The sequence below is a fragment of the Heterocephalus glaber genome, unplaced genomic scaffold, assembly GCF_053883595.1.
Source record: "Heterocephalus glaber isolate CG9 unplaced genomic scaffold, H.glaber_assembly_v1.0 deba00001538, whole genome shotgun sequence".
Lineage (NCBI taxonomy): Eukaryota > Metazoa > Chordata > Mammalia > Rodentia > Bathyergidae > Heterocephalus > Heterocephalus glaber.
Window position 1 is genome coordinate 29,144,915 of NW_028258333.1, and position 19,511 is coordinate 29,164,425.

At 48.6% G+C, this 19,511-nt stretch overlaps 1 protein-coding gene across 1 annotated transcript; it reads right to left on the reverse strand.

The window, feature by feature from the left end:
* Positions 1-935: 935 nt before the first annotated feature.
* On the reverse strand, positions 936-4,451 carry LOC147824537 (uncharacterized). The gene is made up of 2 exons (XM_087189221.1): positions 4,346-4,451; positions 936-2,338 (listed from the first exon to the last, which is right to left on the reverse strand). The coding sequence occupies exons 1-2, from the start codon at positions 4,449-4,451 to the stop codon at positions 1,122-1,124; spliced, it is 1,323 nt and encodes a 440-aa protein (XP_087045347.1). The 3' UTR covers positions 936-1,121.
* Between the last annotated feature and the right edge of the window lie 15,060 nt (positions 4,452-19,511).

The following is a 19,511-nucleotide window of genomic DNA, read 5'->3' on the forward strand; positions in this document are numbered from 1 at the left end:
GAGACCCCTGAAGTAAGTCTTTAGTCCCTATCTGCCCAGTGTGTGATGCAAGGTTGAAGAAAATCTTAACAGAGTTAAAGGGAAAGTGTGAACTGGGATGGCCAATGCTCCTTTGGCAAAAGGCACTGGCCCATCTCTTCCACCTAATTTTATTATCCATCAATCAGGGTAGAGGTGCATGTATGGATGTGCAATATGTGAAATTATCATGAAAACGAATGCAGGCGAGGCTTTGAAGAGAAGCCAAAGGTTTTCCAAATTATAAGCAAGATAGACAAAATATATTGTTGCAGTTAGAGCATTGTCCTTTCAGCTATGAAGGCACTAATTGTGGGAATGGAACCTGGGTGTGATCATTCTGACCTCAGCTATGGATGTTATCTCATATTAGCCCCACAGAACCATAGGCCATTGCTCTGGCCTCAGCTGTGGCCCTTAATGGGGAGGTCGTATTAATCTGCACGCTACCGCCATGCTCATGAGACACTTCTGTGAGTCGCCCCAGTGCTGGAGCCAAGGCCCACAGGAGCAGAGGAGCCAGCGGGAGGGCAGAGCAGGAGTCTGGGGGATGAAGTGGGGACCCTGGCTACTGGTCCTGGGCCTGCAGTGCGCAAGGCCCTGGAGCGGAGGTTGGGGCGCTGAGAGGACCCTTAGTTGTGGCGCCCCCTGTGTCCTAGCGCCCTTTGGGAGGAGACACCTGCCCCCACCGACCCTTACCCCGCCCCCACCCGCGTCTCTTCCCCTCCCCAGTCCCTCTTCTCCCACCCCCACCCCCAGCCCTGCGGCAGCCTAGCCCCGTGCCTGCACTGGGATCCTCAGGGTTCCCGAGTCGCCCCCCTCCACACACACGCACGCACACACGCACAGGCCAGGCGGCCCCGCCCTCCGTCCCCTCCTGGCCAAGACCCCAAGCAGACACAAGAGTGAGGGAGAGCTGACATTTCCCTCCAGTTTTATTAAGTATGCCACAGAAAGGTGGACAAGGGTCCAGGCGGGCCTTTGCTCTTCCCGGGTGAGTGCACGGAGGTCGGCGGGTGTGGCTCGGGTCCAGGGCAGAAAGAGGAGCGCGTTCCCAGCGCTTAGGGGCCACCAGGCGGCGCCCTGGGTCCCGCGGGGTGCAGTCAGTCCGAGTCGCGTCGCAGAAGCAGTCCGAGTGGGCCTCTGAGTGGAGGTCGGAGTCCTGGTCGGGGTCCGGGTCGGGGTCGGGGTCGGGATCTGAGTCTGGTCCAGGTCGCGGTCGCGGTGGAGGTTGCGGTGGCGGAGGCAGTAGGAGACTCAGTGCTGGTCTGAGTGGGCGTCCGAGTCGCGGTTGCTGTTGGAGTCCTGGTCTCCGTCGGGATCCGAGTCGGGATCGGGATCGGGGTCAGATTTGTGGTCGCGGTGAGAGTGGAAGTGGGCATCCGAGTCGAGGTCGTGGTCAGAGTCCTGGTCGGGGTCCGGGTCGGGATCCGAGTCTCGGTCTCCATCGCGGTAGGAGTCCGAGTCGCAGTCGCGGTCGCGGTCGGAGTCCTGGTTGTGGTCGGGATCAGAGTCGAGGTCGGGGTCGGGGTCGCGGTCGGCATCTGGACTGGGATCCGGATCAGAGTCGCGGTCGCGTTCGGAGTCCTGTTTGGAGTCGTGTTTGCGATCCAGAGCGGAGTCAAGGTCAGGATCGGTGTGGGGACGGCTATCTGGATCGGAGCGGAAGTCGGCGGCGTCGCAGTCCTGGTCGCAGTCCTGGTCGCAGTCAGCGTCCGAGTTGCGGTCCTGGTCTGAGTCGTGGTCGCGCTCGGGGTCGGGGTCGGGGTCGGGGTCGGGGTCGGGGTCGGGGTGGAGGTCCTGGTAGGAGTCAGAGTAGGAGTCGGAGTCCAGGTCAGAGTCACAGTCAGAGTGGACGTCGGAGTCGGAGTCGGAGTCGCAGTCGCAGTCGGAGTCCGAGTCCGAGTCCGAGTCCGAGTCCGAGTCCGAGTCCGACTCCGACTCCGATTCCGACTCCGACTCCGACTCCGTCTCCGAGGCCGAGTCGCCAGCCAGGCTGAGCCGGGCCGGGACCCTCGGGCTGCGCTGTGCAGCTCCGGTGGCGGCAGTGGAGGTGGCGGTGGCGGCGGGGGCGGTGGCGGTGGCGGCGGGGAAGGGCGACCCGGGGAGAAGCGGGCGGCCAGGGCGGCCAGAGTGGCCTCCGCCTTGGCCTTGGCAATCTTCGGGATCCAGGAGGCACAGGCGGCTGTGCTGCGGGTCTGGGCCAAACTGCCCGGGGGCGTGGGCGGCTCCTGCGTGCTCCTGCGGCCCTCTGGGTGGCGGCGGCGGGCTCCCTGCCTGGGGCCTCGTGCCCCTTTCCTGGGAGCCGGGCTCTGGGGCTCTGTGGACCGGACAGGCCTCTCTCAGAAACCCGCAGGGCACGGAACACAGCTCCTGGCCCAAGACCACGCCCTGGCAGGAGAGGTCGCCCAGCTTGGGGTACAAAGGGAGCGCCCAGGGCCCGCCAGCCTCTGTGCTCCAGGCTGGCAGCGCCCCGGGCTTCCGAGTCTCTTGGGCGGAATCCCAGGCCGCCCTCACACACAGCGCAAGAGGCTGCTCCATGGCTCCAGTTGCGGAGAGGAGAAGCAGAGGCGCCGGGGGTCTCTTCCTTGGTGAATTTCCGTTGTCCTGGGGTGCAAAGACGGGGCTGGCTCTCTTCCTTCGCACACAGTCTTGCCCAAGGAGGATCTCTGGCCTGGAAGAGAGGAGACAATGGTTTTGGACCAGATGACTCAAAGTTCAACTACACGATGGCACAGGCGGTGGGCTGAAGGTTTCTCAAGCTAGCATGTGTGGCACCAAAAAAGTGAGCAAAAGGAAAGGAAGCAAGCAAGCCAGGAAGGCCAAAAGGGAGGAAGAAACTGAGACAGGGGAGTCTGGAGAAAGAGAAAGGAATGAGACAGAGAGAGAGAGAGAGAGAGAGAGAGAGAGAGAGAGAGAGAGAGAGAGAGAGAGAGAATATCTAGGGCCTGTGTCTCACTTACATTGGTTGCTCCTGGCTGAAAGGAAAAAGCCGACCGATCCCGACCCCCAAAGCCAAAGGACGAAAGGTGTGTGGTCACTCACGATTTGTCTGTGGGGGTTTCAATTCCTATGGAGCTGGCTCCAAGGCAGGGTGGCACAGCAGAGGAGCAGTAGTCCGTCCCTGCGTGGCTTGGCCAGCAGAAGGCAGGGGCAGCAAGAAGCAAGCGGCCAGCAGCAGGAAGCAAAGGGGCTGGCTGCAAGAAATAGCAGCAGCAGCAGCAACACTACCTGTTGCCCACCCCTTTATATTCCATCCAGGCTCCCGCCCTTAGGGTGGTGCGACTCAGAACTAAGCTCCTGCCAGTCAGTCAGCTGATTGACTACCACACAGCCTGAGTGCCAGTCTCCCGGCCTAGCTCCAGGCACCTACACTAAGCCCCCGGGCTAGGCGTGTCTTTCTCAAGTTGACACCAGAGCTCACTATGGCATTGTGCATTCATTTACACTGCACCCCTGCCTGCAATGCACCACTGGATTTCACAGAAGGCGCCCCAGCAACTGCAGTGGGAGTTTGAGGATCTCCACGGATCACATCATTCACCTGCTGGAAATCCCCAGAGGTGGGACTCACGAGTGCATGTGTGTGTGTGTGTGTGTGTGTGTTTGTGCATGTGCACACACTTGCGCATGCCTGTGAATAAAATGAAAGATGCAGGGGGGATCACACTGGGTCTGATCAAAAACTTCTCTCATCTTTACTGGGACATTTCTTGGTTTGCTTCCTGTGCCACACGTCCATCCCAAAAAGAAACAACTCTGTTTTCTGGTTAACTGGGATGCCAGGGTGGGGCCAAGATCTCGGGATCCACTAGCAGATTCAAGTTCTCTCCCATCATGAGATGTGTAGGCAATACTCATATACTCACTTCAAGCGTTTGATTTTCCTAAGACCTGCTTTCTCTGAAGCATGATGATTCCTAGGTAGAGGGCAGTCAATTGTCAAAGCTTCCTCGGTGTGATTCCATTCACAGATTGGAGGAACAGGACACAAGGAGGGGAGAAAGGGGACAAGAAAAACACAGAGATGGAATTTTTCCTCTGGGGAGGGCCTTCCCACCCTACCATCTTCAGACTGCTCTGTCACCTCCTCCGGTGACGCTCAACCCTCCCCTCTCCCACTACAATCACATGAAAGTTTAGGCTTCCTGTCTGTCCAGTGTCTCCTGGAGCTCCAAAGAATTTCATACAGGCCGTTTCTATGTTGTTTTCATTTCACTTGGAGGTAGGCTCTCTGGCTACGCTGCCAAGGGCGTCTCCTACTTAAATTGATCCTGCTTCCTGCTCTTTGGGTGCTGGGATTAGAGGCCTGTGCCACTGCACTCACTGGAGCTCGGCATCTCCTGATCAACTCCTGAAGAACTCAACGAAAAGCAGAGAGTGAAGTAGATGCATGAAGGTGTAAGAGTATCACTAACAAACATCCCAGTCATCGTTGTTCTGGGGATGCACTTTAGGATGCCCGGGCTTGGACTTTAGTGGAAATAAAAACAAAAGCAAAACAAAATGAAAAACGGGGAAATGACCAAAAAAAAAGGAAAGAAAACAGAAATGAAAAGGAACCAAAGGAAGAAAAGCAAAGAGAGAAAAGGAAACAAAAAAGACAAAAACAGCAATAAAAACACATTTTGAAGCAGCAAATAAACATATGAAAAAATGTTCAACATCACTGGTCATTGGAGAGATGCAGATGAAAACAACACTGAGATTCCACCTCACCCCAGAAAGAATGGCTGCTATCAAGAAATCAACCAATAGGGCTGTGGATTTAGCTCAGTGGTTCCGCCTCCTGCCTCTCAAGCCCAAAGTCCCGAGTTCCATCCCTGGTCCAAAAAGGAAAAGGAAAAAAAAAAAAGGAAAGAAAGAAAGAAATCAACCAATAACAAATGCTTGCTGGCAGGGTTGTGGGGACAAAGGAACCCTTCTCCATTGTTGGTGGGAGTGCAGACTGGTACAACCACTGTGGAAAGCAATATGGAGATACCTCAGAAAACTAGGATTACAGGTCCCATTTGACCCAGCTCTTCCTCTGCTGGGTACCTTCCCAAAAGAATTAAAAGAATCACACCACAGCGATGTATGCTCACCCATGTTTATGGTGGCACAGTTTCTAATAGCTAAAACTTGGAAACAGCCCAATTGCCTATCAACTGGAGACTGGATAAAGAACATGTGCCTTTTTTTTTTAATACAACGGAATACTACTCAGCCGTAAAGAACAAGAAACTACAGATATTGATTGCTAAACAGATCCACATTGAGGCCATACTCTTAAGTGAAATAAATAGGACAGACACGTGTAAATTGTTGTGCCAAGCGAGCCAATAAATCAGCAAACACTGGGACCAACGACAAAGTTAAACTGAAAGGAGTTTATTCACACGCATGGTCTCCACCCTCTAGTAGAGTGAAGCACCGAGTTCGGGAATAGCACAGCTTTTATAGGTTATTATAACAGCACAGCTTTTATAGATGGTTATTTAAAGAAGCTCAAGGGGGGGGGTCTACATGTTTTCTTACTCAGTTGCAAAACATTTTTCACCACTCAGCTATCTTGCTGCCTTGTCAGGTTAGGGCAATTCACAGTAAAGGGAGGCACCAGGCACCATCCCTTTCCGAGAAGCGATGAAGCAAGTTTACAGAAGCAGAACAGTTACAAAAATGCACTCTGTAAGAGGAGGGGTATGAGGGGAGTTCATCTTCAGGCCAAGATGGCATTTCTCAGGTTCATCTTGGTCTCACATAAATACCGAATAGTTTCTCTGGTGTGAAAAACTAAAAGTGTAAGTAATGATCAAAGTGTGTACTTGATCATGTGAAATAGGAGGAAAAGTTCTAAAGGAGTAGGTAGGGGGAGTGGGAGGGGTAGGGTAAAGGAAAGAAGGGAAAAGAAAAATAGGAGAAAAGGAAAAAATAGAAACAAAGCCTTTGTACATAGGGAAGGGTGGAGGGGGTGAAGGGAGGGCAGGGGAAGGGGGAAAAAATAAGAACCAAGATACATCATGCAAAGGTACACGACCCCAATGATGAGTGTAACTGTATTGCATACCTAAAATGTACCAATACACTTAATGGAAAAAACCCCACCTTTTAAATCAGGAGTAACATAGCAGGCAGTGGTGTCTGAAAAGTGTGAAAACCCTTTGCGTGCAATAGAGTAAGGGCAATCGGGGAAGGGGCGGGAGCTCAGAGTTTGAGGCAGCTCTGGCAGGAGCTCCTGAATGTTTGTTATCCCAGAGAAAGCAGAGGGGAGGGGTTGTAGGAAGGCTCTGGCTCGGAATGAGCACTCTTGAAGGTGTCCACCAGCTTTCCACCTAGGAGGAGGGCACACGTGAGGGAGGCCTGCGCAGAGCAGGAGCAGGGGAGCGCCACGCAAGAGGCAGGGGGGTGCCCGCCCCAGTGCTGGAGCCAAAGCCCACAGGAGCAAAGCAGCCAGCGGGAGGGCAGAGCAGGAGCCCTGGGGGATGAAGTGGGGACCCTGGCCACTGGTCCTGGGCCTGCAGTGCGCAAGGCCCTGGAGCGGAGGTTGGGGCGCTGAGAGGACCCTTAGTTGTGGGCCTGCTGTGTCCTAGTCCCCTTTGGGATGACACACTCGCCCCTCCCCCGACCCTTACAACCTCCCCCCTCCCGTCTCTTCTCCCTCCCCAGTCCGTCCACTTCCACCCACCCCCAGCCCTGCATTCTAGCCTGGTGCTTGCAGTGGGATCCTCAGGGGTCCGAGTTCCCACACACACACACACACACACACACACACACACACTCACAGGCCAGGTGGCCCCGCCCTCCGTCCCCTCCTGGCCAAGACCCAAGCAGACACAAGAGTGAGCGAGAGCTGACATTTCCCTCCAGTTTTATTAAGTATGCCACAGAAAGGTGGACAAGGGTCCAGGCGGGCGTTTGTTCTTCCAGGGTGATTACCTGCAGTAAGGCCAGTGTGCCTGGGTTTCACATCAGAGTGAGTAGGGCTTTTCTTTTTAGTTGTTTCTTGAAACAAAGTCTACCTAAGTATTGCAGACTTACTTTGAACTGTTGGCAATTCTTTTGCCTCGGCCTGGGATGTGCTAGGATTCCAAGTGTGGGCCACCCTGCCTGGGGAAAGTCAGTTTTTAAGCCTATAGAAGTGTTGTTCTTTGTATTTAGTGTTTCCTAAAACTCATGTTGTCTTAGCACACTTTCAGCAGTGGGTGGATCTAGAGTGTGTGATGCTGGAAGTGATTCCTGCTGCAATGCTCCTCTCAGCCCAGTGAGTTTTTGTGTGATGCTATCGGCCCTAAGTAGCCTGTTTAAATTAAAGGAAAGAAGGACGCTGTTAAGGCTCCTTGTCGCTGGCTTCTGCCTACCATAATCTGTTGCCCCATTCCAAGCCACCCTGCCTTGGATCCAGAGAATCAAGGACTCAAACCTTTACAAACTGACACCTAATTAAACACCCACCTCTCACTCTGGTTGTCAGATATTTTGTCTCACCAAGGAGAGCAAAGTAGCAAAGAAAATAACCAACAGGGAAATGAGTAAGTTTAGTTGAGCAAAGGAGAGTCCTGGGCTTCCTTGGAATTGAAATTTTTCCTCTCTCTCTCTCTCTCTTCTTTCTCTCCTTCTCTCTCCATCTTTCTGTCTCTTTCCCTGTTTCCCTCCATTTCTTTCTTTCTGTTTCTCACTCTCTCTCTCCTTTTCTCTCTCTGTCTCATCTTTCATTCTTTTTTTTTTCATTTTTTAAAAACGAGGTCACTATGTAGTTCAGATTTGCTTGGAACTCACTACATGGCCTTGAACTCCACCTGCCTCAGCCAAGAAATGCTGGGAAAACAAACAGGTGCCTTCTGTTCAGCTCCAAGGGTACTCATTGCACCTGGCCCTTAAATTTGCCTCCTTCTCCTGCTAATGAATCCCAAGGACTATTTTCAGGATACATCCTGATGTTTAGTCTCTGCTCCCCTCTCTAGAAGTGCACCGTGAGTTTTTAGAAAACCAAGGCAGAGGCCCAGTGACTTGTTCTTTTCTACTCTGTCACTCTACACAGCTCTTCAATTTTGCCGTGGAGTTCAGCCTCACACCTCAGACCTGGGTTCCAGGCCTTTGGGGCTCCAGACCCTCCCCCACTCTCCCCACCCTGACTTCACCCACTCAAACACAAGTGCACAGGCCGTGAATGAGGGAAAGACTTTATTTATCACATACAATTCCAAAGAGACAACCCTGGTGACAACTCCATGTGGGGAGTCCTTCCTTTCTCCTGCACAAAGGTGGCAAAGGTAGTTCAGGAGAGGAAGGGCACAGTGAGGGGGGCTCCGTGGAGCAGAGACCTCAAGGGCAGTAGGGGTGCAGCGCACAGGTGGAGCTCAGGAGTCCACAGGACAGCGGGAAGGTCCCCACTGCAGCTTGCAGGGCTCCTCCCAGGGCCTCAGTGGAAGGGCATCGTGCAGTGAGGCTTCCCAAAAGCTGGGCTTCCTTTCCTCCTGGGCTTTCTGGCTTCGGTGCACCTGGGTCTTGAGCAGCTTCCTGGGCTGAGCTGGCCTGCAGCACATGTTCTGGGCCTGGATCTGTCCACCTCCTCCACCCACACCCACATCTCCTGGCTGTGTCAGGGTCGCTTGGGCCGTGCTGACCTGTTGGGGACCAGACACCACACGAGATGGAGGAGATGGGTGAGGGGACAGTTTGTAGGCCAAGCAGTCTCAAGCATCCGCCTGAACTTGTCTCTGGAGCAGAGGTGTCTGCAAAAGCCCTGCCCTCCCGGCTGTGTGGGCAAGCCCTGCTCACAGCGCTCCCCACACCAGATAACTCCTTCTGAGGGCAACAGAAATTGCAGGCACCCCGAAGTGGGGAAGGGCCTCAACTTCTGCCTGGGAGAGGTTAAACTGGGTCCCTGTCTCCCTCTCCTAACCTTCCTATGCTCCCTGTTCCTGGGAGAGTACACTACTCTCTCCCCAGGCTCCCTGTTGACTAAAGAAACCCAGGCCCACCCTGCAGTTCTCCTGGAAGCCCATCCAGCAGAAATAGATTCCTCCTGGTTGGTCCTTATTGGGCACTGAGGATTCTTTCTGTCTGTTTCTTTTCTTCCCAGCCATCATTCATCCCAACAGATACTGGGGGTCTAAAGATCTCCCAATGATACTGACCTTAGCTTGTCCATCGCCTTGAGCTGACTGCAGCTCTTTCATTGTTTCAGCAATCTGGTCCTGCACATGTGGGTGTTGATGGCATTTTTGTCTCCTGAGTATTGCAGGACTGACTATCTCGTCACTGGAAACCCAGGGCAGCGACTGGCATTCGTGGGAGTGGACCTCTCCACATCTCTGGCAGGAATGGTAGCACAGTGCCTAGAAATTAACGAGCATCCAGGCCACCCCTGTTCTGGGCTCAGGCCTGGTGGCATGTAGGGCTCTGGATGCACCTATCCCGGGCTCAGCTCTTCCCAGGCTGACCCACACAGAGCCATAGTTTCAACTTCCTCAGCAGGCCAAGGAAGAAGGGCACCTGAGTGTGCTGCTGACTGTGCCTTATATCCCTCAGGCTTCAGCCCACACCCTCGGGCGTGGGGACTCTTGCTCCTTTTTGCCACTGATTGGCTCAGGGACTCAGGGCACTGAGGAAAAAGCTCCATTCCTCAGGATACACTTTGAAGCTGCTTGGGTTGTTATAGATTCATGCAAAGGAAGGGCAGGGTGGCTTAGGAACAACTGTCCACTTTAGTGGCACCTTGCCTTCCCAACAGAAAGGCCTCCCTTTGTAGAGTGGCCTAGACCCATTACATAACATCTCATTCCCCACCCCATGTCTTAGAGACATTCTCTGGCTTCAGACATGACCCTCAGTGATGCCGGATCCAGGTCCAAGATCACAAGTTACTCCATCGTAGAGTAGATTGGCAATCTAGGCCACCTTTTCCTTCCTTTCTTCTTCTCTTCTCTTCTCTCGCTTCAGACAGTTCTCACTACCGAGTCCAGGCTGGCCTCCTTAGTGCTTGGAGTACAGGGATTGCCTATCACATCCTACTTGAGAATCCCTATGTGTATTAGTTTCTTTTCTCTAGTTACGAAGACAAAATACCAGACCCTCAAGGTTAAAAGGGAAGGAATTTGTTTGGCTTACAATTTGAAGAAGTTTTACTCCATAATCAGCAGACTCCAAGGCAGGGATGACAAACAGGCAAGGCAGAGCAGAAACAACATGGTACACAAGAGGAAGCAAAGGTAAGAAGAGAGAGTTACCAGCACCTCTCTGCCCCTTTTATCTTATTCAGACTATCAGGAGTAGAGCGGTGCCAAACTAATCGCTCACAGGGAGTGGTTTAGTAATCCCACGCCCCTAACCCCAGCATCACAAATTCCAGATTAAACTACCTCTGAAAAAGGAAGTCCCACCTCTTCGGAATGAGACTTTGGGGGGACATCTAATCACAAAGCAGAACACTAGAGTTCCTTTTAGTTTTTTGTTGTCTTTTGAAACAGAGTTTGGCTATGTATTTCAGGATTGCATTGAACTCTCAGCAATCCTCCTGCCTCATCCTGGGGCGTGCTGGGATTACAAGTATGCACCACCACGAGAGACAAATGCAGGTTTCTAAGCATACAAAATTGTTATGATTTGTGTCTATTTTCCCCTAAAGCCTCATGTGGTCATAGGGAGAGCTTTCCCAGCAGTGGCTGGATCCAGAGTGTGTGATGCTGGAATTGATTCCTGGTGCAATGCTAGGCTCAAGAGCAGTGGGTTTTGGGGTGAGTACTCCCCACCCTAAGTACTCTGTATAAATCAAAGGGAAAAAAGTCACTGTTAAGGTTACTTGGTGCTGGCTTCTGCCCACCGTGAACTCTCGCCCCTCTCCCAAGCCAACTTGCCTTGGAGCCAGTGGATCGTGGACTGAAACTTTTACAGACTCTCAGTTAAATAAACCTTTGCCCCTTGAACTCTGGGAGCCAGGTATTTTGTCTCACCAAGAAGAAGCAATAAGAAAGACAATGACAAGGGGAAATGAAGAAGTAATCATTAGTTTGATTTGAGCAAAGCTGAGTCTTGGGCTTCCTGAGAATTATAGAATTGGGCTGGGGATTTAGCTCAGTGGTTCTGCCGCCTGCCTGAGAATTGTATTTCTCTCTCTCTCTCTCTCTCTCTCTCTCTCTCTCTCTCTCTCTCTCTCTCTGTGTGTCTCTCTCTTTCTATACATTTTTCCTTTTCTTTCTTTCTCCCCTTCTCTCCCTCGCTTTCTGTCTTATCCTTTCTTTCTGTTTCTCTTTTTTTCTTTCAATCTTTCCTTATTTCTTTTTGTCTTTCTTTTCTTTTTTCAGTTTTTCTGTCTTTCTTCTTTCTTTCTCTCTCTACCCCCCACCCCCTCCTTCTTTCTTGTTTTCATTTTGTTGAAACTGGGTCAGTATGTAGTTTGGGTTGGCCTGCAACTCCCTATGTACCCCATGCTGGCCTCAAGCTCCACGTACCTCAGCCTCCCGGGTGCCAGGAATACATGCATGTTTCCCCCTTCCCGGCTCCAAGAGAACATATCTGGGTCTGGCCCTTGAATCTGCCTCGTTTTGCTGCTAATGAACCCTGAGGAGCACTTTTAGGGTACGTCTTGATGTTTATTCTCTGCTTGCCTCTCTAGAAGTGCACACTCAGTTTTGGAAAAAGGGAGGGAGAGGCCCCCAGGTGTTACTTTCCAATCCGTCACTCTGAACCTCTCCTCAAACACACCCTGGAATTCAGCCTCACACCTCTGGCCTGAGTTCTAGTTCTTTCTGCCTCCAGACCCACCCCCACCCTTCCCACCCTGACTTCACCCACTCAAACACAATATTGCACAGGTGAATAAAAAAAGACTTTATTAGTCACATGCAATTTAAATGAGACAACAATCATGACAAATCTACACACCTGGAAGAGGTCTTGAGCATGCTAGGAACTCCATGTGGGGATTCCTTTCTTGTGGACAAACCTGGCAAATGTTCCTCAGGAGAAGAAGGGCCCAGTGAGGTGGGCTCCCCAGAGCAGAGACATCAAGTGTCGTAGGAGTCCAAGTGACTACCCTTTTCAACTTTCTACTTGGCTATGTGCTACCTTTTGGATTGTGGCAGTTATGTCTTCAGTGACCTTTCCATTATCATCAATCTCTAGGTACCATTTGGTCAGATTGAATTTTCCTTGTACTCCTGCTTCCTGGGCTATGAGGTAGCCTGAGGCCAGCCTATATTCTGATAGATGGCATTTCTCATCAGAGAGGCTTGCATAGCAAGCAGCTTTAAGGGTCTTGCTGTGTCACGCAAATGAGCTGTAGCTTTGCCTGTAACCTAATGATACGATTTCACTCATAAACGGGATGCAGTAGCCCCACCTACCATCCTCTAACTGGGTGGCTGGGCCATAACATCGGATAATCCTCTCAGGGGGCCATTCATCATCTTTCCAATTGAAATTCCAACAATATACTTCACAGAGCTAGAGAAAACAATCCAAAAATTCATTTGGAACCAGAAGAGACCTAGAATAGCAAAAGCAATTCTGGGCAACAGAGACATGGCTGGGGTTATCACAATCCCCAACTTGAAGCTATACTACAAAGCTACTGTGAGAAAAACAGCATGGTACTGGCAAAGAAACAGACCCGAGGATCAGTGGAATAGATTAGAAGATGCAGAAACAACTTCCAGATATACTCAGCCACCTCATCTTTGATAAAGGAGGCAACCACCCTCATTGGAGGAAAGATAGCCTATTCAATAAGTGGTGTTGGACAAACTGGATTTCAACCTGTCAGAGACTAAAACTAGACCCATATCTATCACCATGCACTAAACTAAGATCTAAGTGGATTAAAGATCTAAATATTAAGACAGAAACACTAAACTTGCTGGAAGATAAGTTAGGTAGAACTGTTGAAGATACTAGCATGGGAAAAGACTTTATGAACAAAACCTCAGTAGCACGGGAACTAGCAGAAAGAATCAACAACTGGGATTTCATCTTATTAAAAAAACTTCTGCACTGCAAGAGAAACCACCAACAGAGCTAACAGACAACTTACAACATGGGAAAAAATTTTTAGCAGCTGTAACTCAGACAAAGGGCTAGAATATATAGAATATCTAGAATATATAAAGAACTGAAAAAAATCAGACCCCCAAATTCAAAGACCCAATGCAAAAATGGGCATCTGAAATGAACAGACATTTCGTAGACAAAGAAGTAAAAGCAGCAAATAAACATATGAAAAAATGTTCAAGATCACTGGTCATTTGAGAGATGCAGATGAAAACAACACTGAAATTCTACCTCACCCCAGAAAGAGTGGCTCCTATCAAGAAATCAACCAATAACAAATGCTGGTGGGGGTGTGGAGAGAAAGGAACTCTTCTGCATTGTTGGTGGGAGTGCAGACTGGTGCACTGTGGAAATCCATATGGAGATACCTCAAAGAACTAGGACTACAGGTCCCGTTTGACCCAGCTATTCCCCTACTGGGTATCTTCCCCAAAGAATTAAAAGCATCATACCATAGTGATATATGTGCACCTATGTTTATAGCGGCACAATTTGTAATAGCTAAGGTTTGGAAACAGCCCAAGTGCCCATCAACTGGAACCTGGATAAAGAAGATGTCTTCTTTTTGTAAAATGGAGTACTACTCAGCCATAAAGAACGAGAAACTAGTCATTTATAGCTAAATGGATGCATATTGAGGCCATACTCTTAAGTGAAATAAATAGGGCACCCATGTGTATATACCGAATAGTATCTCTAATGTGAGAAACTGAAAGTGTAAATAAGGATGAAAATGATTAAAACAAATAATTGATAATTTGAAATAGGAAAAGGTCCAAAGGTGGAGGGGTGGCGGGAGGGGAAGGTGAAAGGGAAGAAAGGAAATGAAAAATTATGAGAAAGAAAAAAAAGTGGAAACAAAGTCTATGTAAATAGGGAAGGGTGGTGGGGGTGAAGGGTGCATAGGTAATGGGAAAAAAATAACAACTAAGATACATCATGTTCAGGTACAAACACCCAATGATAAATGTACATGTATTGTATACCTAAAATGTACCAATTAATATAGAAATTTTTAAAAAAAGAAATATGCCGTCAGGTGATGCCAGGATCCGAAGACTTGAAGTAATACTCCTAGGTCCATTCTGTTCCATATAGGAAGAAAGGCTTGGTTATACCTGAGAGAAACTCTGGGGCCTGGGTCAAGACTTCTTTGATCTGTTTACATGGTCTTTCCTGGTCACCTTCCCAAAGGTAGGTCTCCTTTTCGGTCTCCTTGTGGCTTTATATAGGGGCTTAGCCTTAAGTGAGAAATTCGCGATCAAGATATGACAGAATCCTGCTGCCACTAGAAACTCTCCTATTGGGAGCGGGTGGTTGGAGTTGGAAGGGCACATACAGCCTGCTTTCTCTCGGTGCCTAATAGCCATTCTTCCTGAGTCACTATTGAAACTTAGGGAATTGACCTCTTATCTCTTCTTTTTGGGGGGGTGGGGTACCGGGGATCGAACTTGGGACCTTGCACTTTCGAGGCAGGCGCCGGAACCACTGAGCTAAATCCCCAGCCCAGTTGACCTCCTATCAGCAAACTTGTACCTTTTTCTTGGATATCTTATATCCAGCCTTCCAAAGCAAATGAAGGAGGTGCTTGGTGTCCTGGTAACAGTCCTCTTGAGTTTGGGCTGGCAGAAGGAAGCCATCTACATACTGCAGCAGGGTGCAATTGTCCCCTGGTGTTGTGGAACCTTTGAGGTCAGTAGCTAATGCCTCCCTAAAGATTGTAGGAGAGTTTCTGAACCCTTGGGGAAGTCTAGTTGAGGTAAATTGTTCCTTTGTGCCCGTAACAGAATCCATAACAGAATTGTCCTATTCAAATGCAAAGATGGGCTGAGCAGCAAGAGGTGCAAAAAAGAAAAAAAAAGCATCTTTTAAGTGTAAGCAGGTAAACCAGGCAGCACTCAGTGGAATAAGTCCCATCACTGTGTATGGGTTTGGTCCCATCAGTGGTATAGTCTCAGTAACTTGATTCATGGCAGACAAGTTCGGTACTGGTCTGTAATCATTTGTCCCTGACTATGCATCGACAGGAGCAGGGTGTTGCAGGAGGACTGACACCTAGCCAAGATTTCATGTTCTAAAAGCCACTTTAAATGCCCTTGAATGCTTTGTATGCCTTCCCTGGAGATGGGGTATTAGCAGACTTGAAATGGAGTTGCTCACAACTTCAATTCTATTATCACAGCTTTAATTCTATTATCCCTGGTGGGTTGCCTTCACCCTATGCCCAAGGAATCTCATGTGTCAGTCCATGGAGCACATCAGTCCCTGGATTTTGTGACTTATCCAAATACAATTTCCATTCCTCTCCCTGCATACAGTAAGGGTAGACACCAGGGCCCTTGGTTGGGTCAGGCTTAGAGTCATGTTTCTCTGTGGTTCAAAAGTAATTTGAGCCTGCAGCTTTTGGAGCAAATCTCTCCTTAACAATGAAACAGAGCACCTTGGCAGATACAGAAACTCATGCTGGACTTTTTTCCCCCCATAATACATCTTTTAGGCTGGCTAAATGATCTCTTTTCTGGAACCTCAGTGGCTCCTATGCAGATTACTGGGAATAGAGCTCATGAACTCATGCTTGCCAGGGAGGTGGCATGCTGCTGAGCTACATCCCCAGCCCCAGTCAGTGGCTCATAGGATTGTCACATTTTTCTTGGATAAGGCCCAATAGGTTGGGTTACCACTGAGTGCTCTACTCCATAAAGCCCATAAAGTCTACCATAAAGTCCATCAATTGGCTCCCAACATTCGTTATGACCATGTGGCTCTTGGGGCCTGATGTGATGTAGCCCAGTCTGGTCTAATCCTCATAACCCTTAGTTCCTCCCAGCCCAATAAGGCCAGCCTCTGGTTCCTCCCAGGGTCCATAATCTTTAGCAGGTGGTCTCTTAGCTTTGGAATTTTCATCATCATCTCTTTCATCATTTTCTGGGCACTCATCTTTCCGATGTCTGTACTTTTTACATCTTGAGCATTGATCCCAATCTAGCTTAGTTGGTTTGCCAGATCCTGGCCCAGCTTTGTTTCTGTCCTGCCTCTGTCCATGATCTTGCCCTTTGGTGACATCTGTTGTTTTCTCCATAAGCACTGGTGCCAGCATGTCTGCTTCCTTCTTCCTTCCTTCCTTTCTTTTTTTTGTGGGGGGACAGGGTTTCACTATGTAGTTCAGTCTGGTGTCGAACTTCCTATATAGCTCACGTGGGCCTAGAACTCATGGCAACCCTCCTGCCTCAGCCTCCCAAGTGCTGGGATTACAGACATGCACCACCATGCTGGGCTCTGCTTTCTTTTTGAGCCTCCTATCAGCCTCTCATTTAGCTTCTTGGTCCTGATTTACATACACTTTGGCAGCTACCTCTAACAGCTGGGACACATTCATGCCAGAAAAACTCTCTAGTTTCTCCAGGTTCCATCTGATGTCTCCCTGAGCTTGCCCCAAAAAGGCTGCATTTACCATATACTGATTCTCACTAGCCTGGGGCTAAATGGAGTATGGAGTCAGAATGCTTCACAAAGTCTCTTGTCAAACTGGTTGGGACTTTCATTGGTTCCCTGGAGTATTTCTGAGATCTTTCCCATACTAATTGCTTTCTTTCCTCTCTCCTTTAGACTTCTCCAAGGGCTTCCCAGTATTTCTGTAAATTTTCTAATTGCTCTGCATTGTTTGGATCCCAGTTTGGTTCAGCCTCTTGGAATCTCTATAGTTTATATGTTTTGGACATTTAGCATGCCCCTGGGACATTGTTTGCTGGCCAATGAAGGGCTGCCTGAGTGATTCTTAGACATTTGTCTGTGAGAGACTGCTTAAAGAGTTTGAACTATAATATGGGTCTTTTGACTCCTTGCGTAAAAATTGCTTTTTCTACTATGATATGAAATATTCAATGAATATCTAAGCAAAACATAGTTAAACTCAATTTTCTTCATTCTTTAGAGGTTTAGTGATACTTTTCCTAATGGATTGTGAAATCATTGAACTGCACTTTAGAAATAAAATTTTTGACTTTATCAAGGTGATTAAATTTCTAACACAAGAAGAAACAAGGATAATTAATAGCTGTATGGACACAACCAGATCTTACCATTCTTGAACTGTGCCCTCTTGTGTTACTATAGCAAGAATGATTTTCTCTTCACTACATTCTTTAAAAAATGAGACCATGGATTGTATAAGCAAGTTTATTTCCAGGGATAATGTCTTTTTTCTGACCACAGTTTATATCCCAGTAACTCACGTTGAACCACGAACGATTGGCATCTATATTGCTTTCTGGGGAAAATGGGCGACACTGCTCCTGCCAATCGTGGCCACTTCGAGGGGTCTGATCTGCTTCTTCCCAAACGACATGTGTTGCAGCCACTCATCGGTGACACTCAAGCCTCAGCATCATTGTTAGGAAGGGTAACAGAAAAGAGGAAACCGGATGCCTCGTAAAAAAGCAGTAAATGATCTGTAAAATGCATCTACATCCAGATATTTTCCTCATAATGTTATGGATTGCTATGAAAACCTTAAATGAGAGTGAATTTCCTGAAATTAACACTTTAAGTAAGAGAAGACCATCATGTTTAATACCTCACCCAACACCTCTGTCCAGATTACTAAAACACCGGACACAGTAAGATGTGTGTATGTTAACTATGTTAAGATATAAATGCTTAAATCACAACTTCATTCTAATCTTTAAATTATTACTATGGCTGATAATAAAAAGCTATTACACAGCTTCTCTGTGACACATTGCATGTTTTAAAAAATACATATCAAAAAATAAATTCTTTTGTTTGATCAGTTGTATTCAGGATGTAATTTATTTTCCACATATGGTTTTGTAATAAATTCTTTATTGTCTTTTGGGGACATAATTATATGTTTTCCTTTATAAAAACTGTTTTACCTGGAAAAACAAAATATTGACAGCTCTGGGTGTTCAGGGCCTTTTCTTATTCAGCCTTGCTTACACAAGCATTGCTCCTCCTGGCTCCTCACATCTCTGTCTCTTTAACTGTCTCTAAGTCTTTCTTCTCACCATGCATCATAGTATCAAGCAGGGGATTGGAACCCACTGCAGAGGTTTCCAGTACTTCTCAGTGTTAAATAGAATCAGGGGAAGTTCTGTGCAATCTGCCCATGTTGGATTGTGTGTCTGGAAAACTGATTGCATCACCTCAGTGATGGATGGGGGCTTTTCCATATAAGAGGGAGTATATTGTTTCCAATTGAGTAGACCAGAATTTGACAAGGCTGATTGACTAAGTCTGTTGTCCCCCTCAAATGTGCACCCCCCCCATATCCCTAGTCTCTCGGAGGGGCATCTGCAGCCCCCAATGTTGACCTGATGGAAAATGTCTTGCTTGATTGCTTAGGCCTTCCTCACTTTCACTCTGGGGCACCGACCTTGGCTCTTCCTCCTCAGGCAGGGTTGGGGCTCACTGTCTTCTGATCTGGCCTCTTCACTGGTTGGCCTTGGCAACACGAGGTAAATGGGAGCATAAGGGAGAGGGATCTCTGTTTCTCTTGGTGGCTCTTGCAGAAGCAGCTCTCTTTGTCTTTTTGCTTCTTTCTTTTATTGCTGAGATTCCTAGTAAGGCTGATTCCTTCCTCCCTTCTGTTGGAGGCCTGGCTTGGGCTATGAGTATTTTACAATATGCCTCCAGTCATGGCTACAGCCAAGTTTTCAGGTCTTCATTATATTTAGCCAGGAGTCAATGCAAGGAAACTGATCCTGATGTCCTAACTAGCCTCCTCCATCTCCAATTATCATCCTATATACACACCCAACTCTCACCCTGTCAATGGTTCCTTCAGCTGTCCAGTCCACATCAAAGGAGAGGCAATCAATCTCACAAAGAGTTCTCAACCTCGGGGGGGGGGGGGTGTCAACTTTACTCCATAGTCCTCCACATAGCCTCTTTCAAATTTATTCAATATACATTCTAATGGGGTGGGGTTTGACACTTGTCCTCCCATTCCCACCCTGTTACTACACAATTCACTCAAATGCTTTCACTTCAGGCTGATTAGATTGCATTCCTCCAAGTAGTTTTCAGGTGCGACTTAGCCATCAGAGGGTTCATAGTCCCAAACATGGACCCTAAAACGTGCCTAGCATTTATCAGATACCTCCATAAGCCTCATATGGATCATGGTTGGCCCCACACTTGCTTGGAGCATACAGTCTGCACTAAGAGACCTGTGGCCCCACACATTTCACTCCTTTCTTTCACACACAATCACATACTTCCCCTCTCCTACTTTTCCAGCCTGGATATAGGTTACACCTAACTCTCTCTGAGTCCAGCTACTCAGTACACCTAGGTTTGAGTTTAGTCTGACTGACTCCCTCTGAATCTGACTACCTGCCACACCCTTTCAGGAGTCACTCTCATCAGGGGCCTGTCCCACTAGTTTTTAGAGAGCAATACCCACCATGGGCCACCCCTGTATTTCACTTGGGATTCTAGGT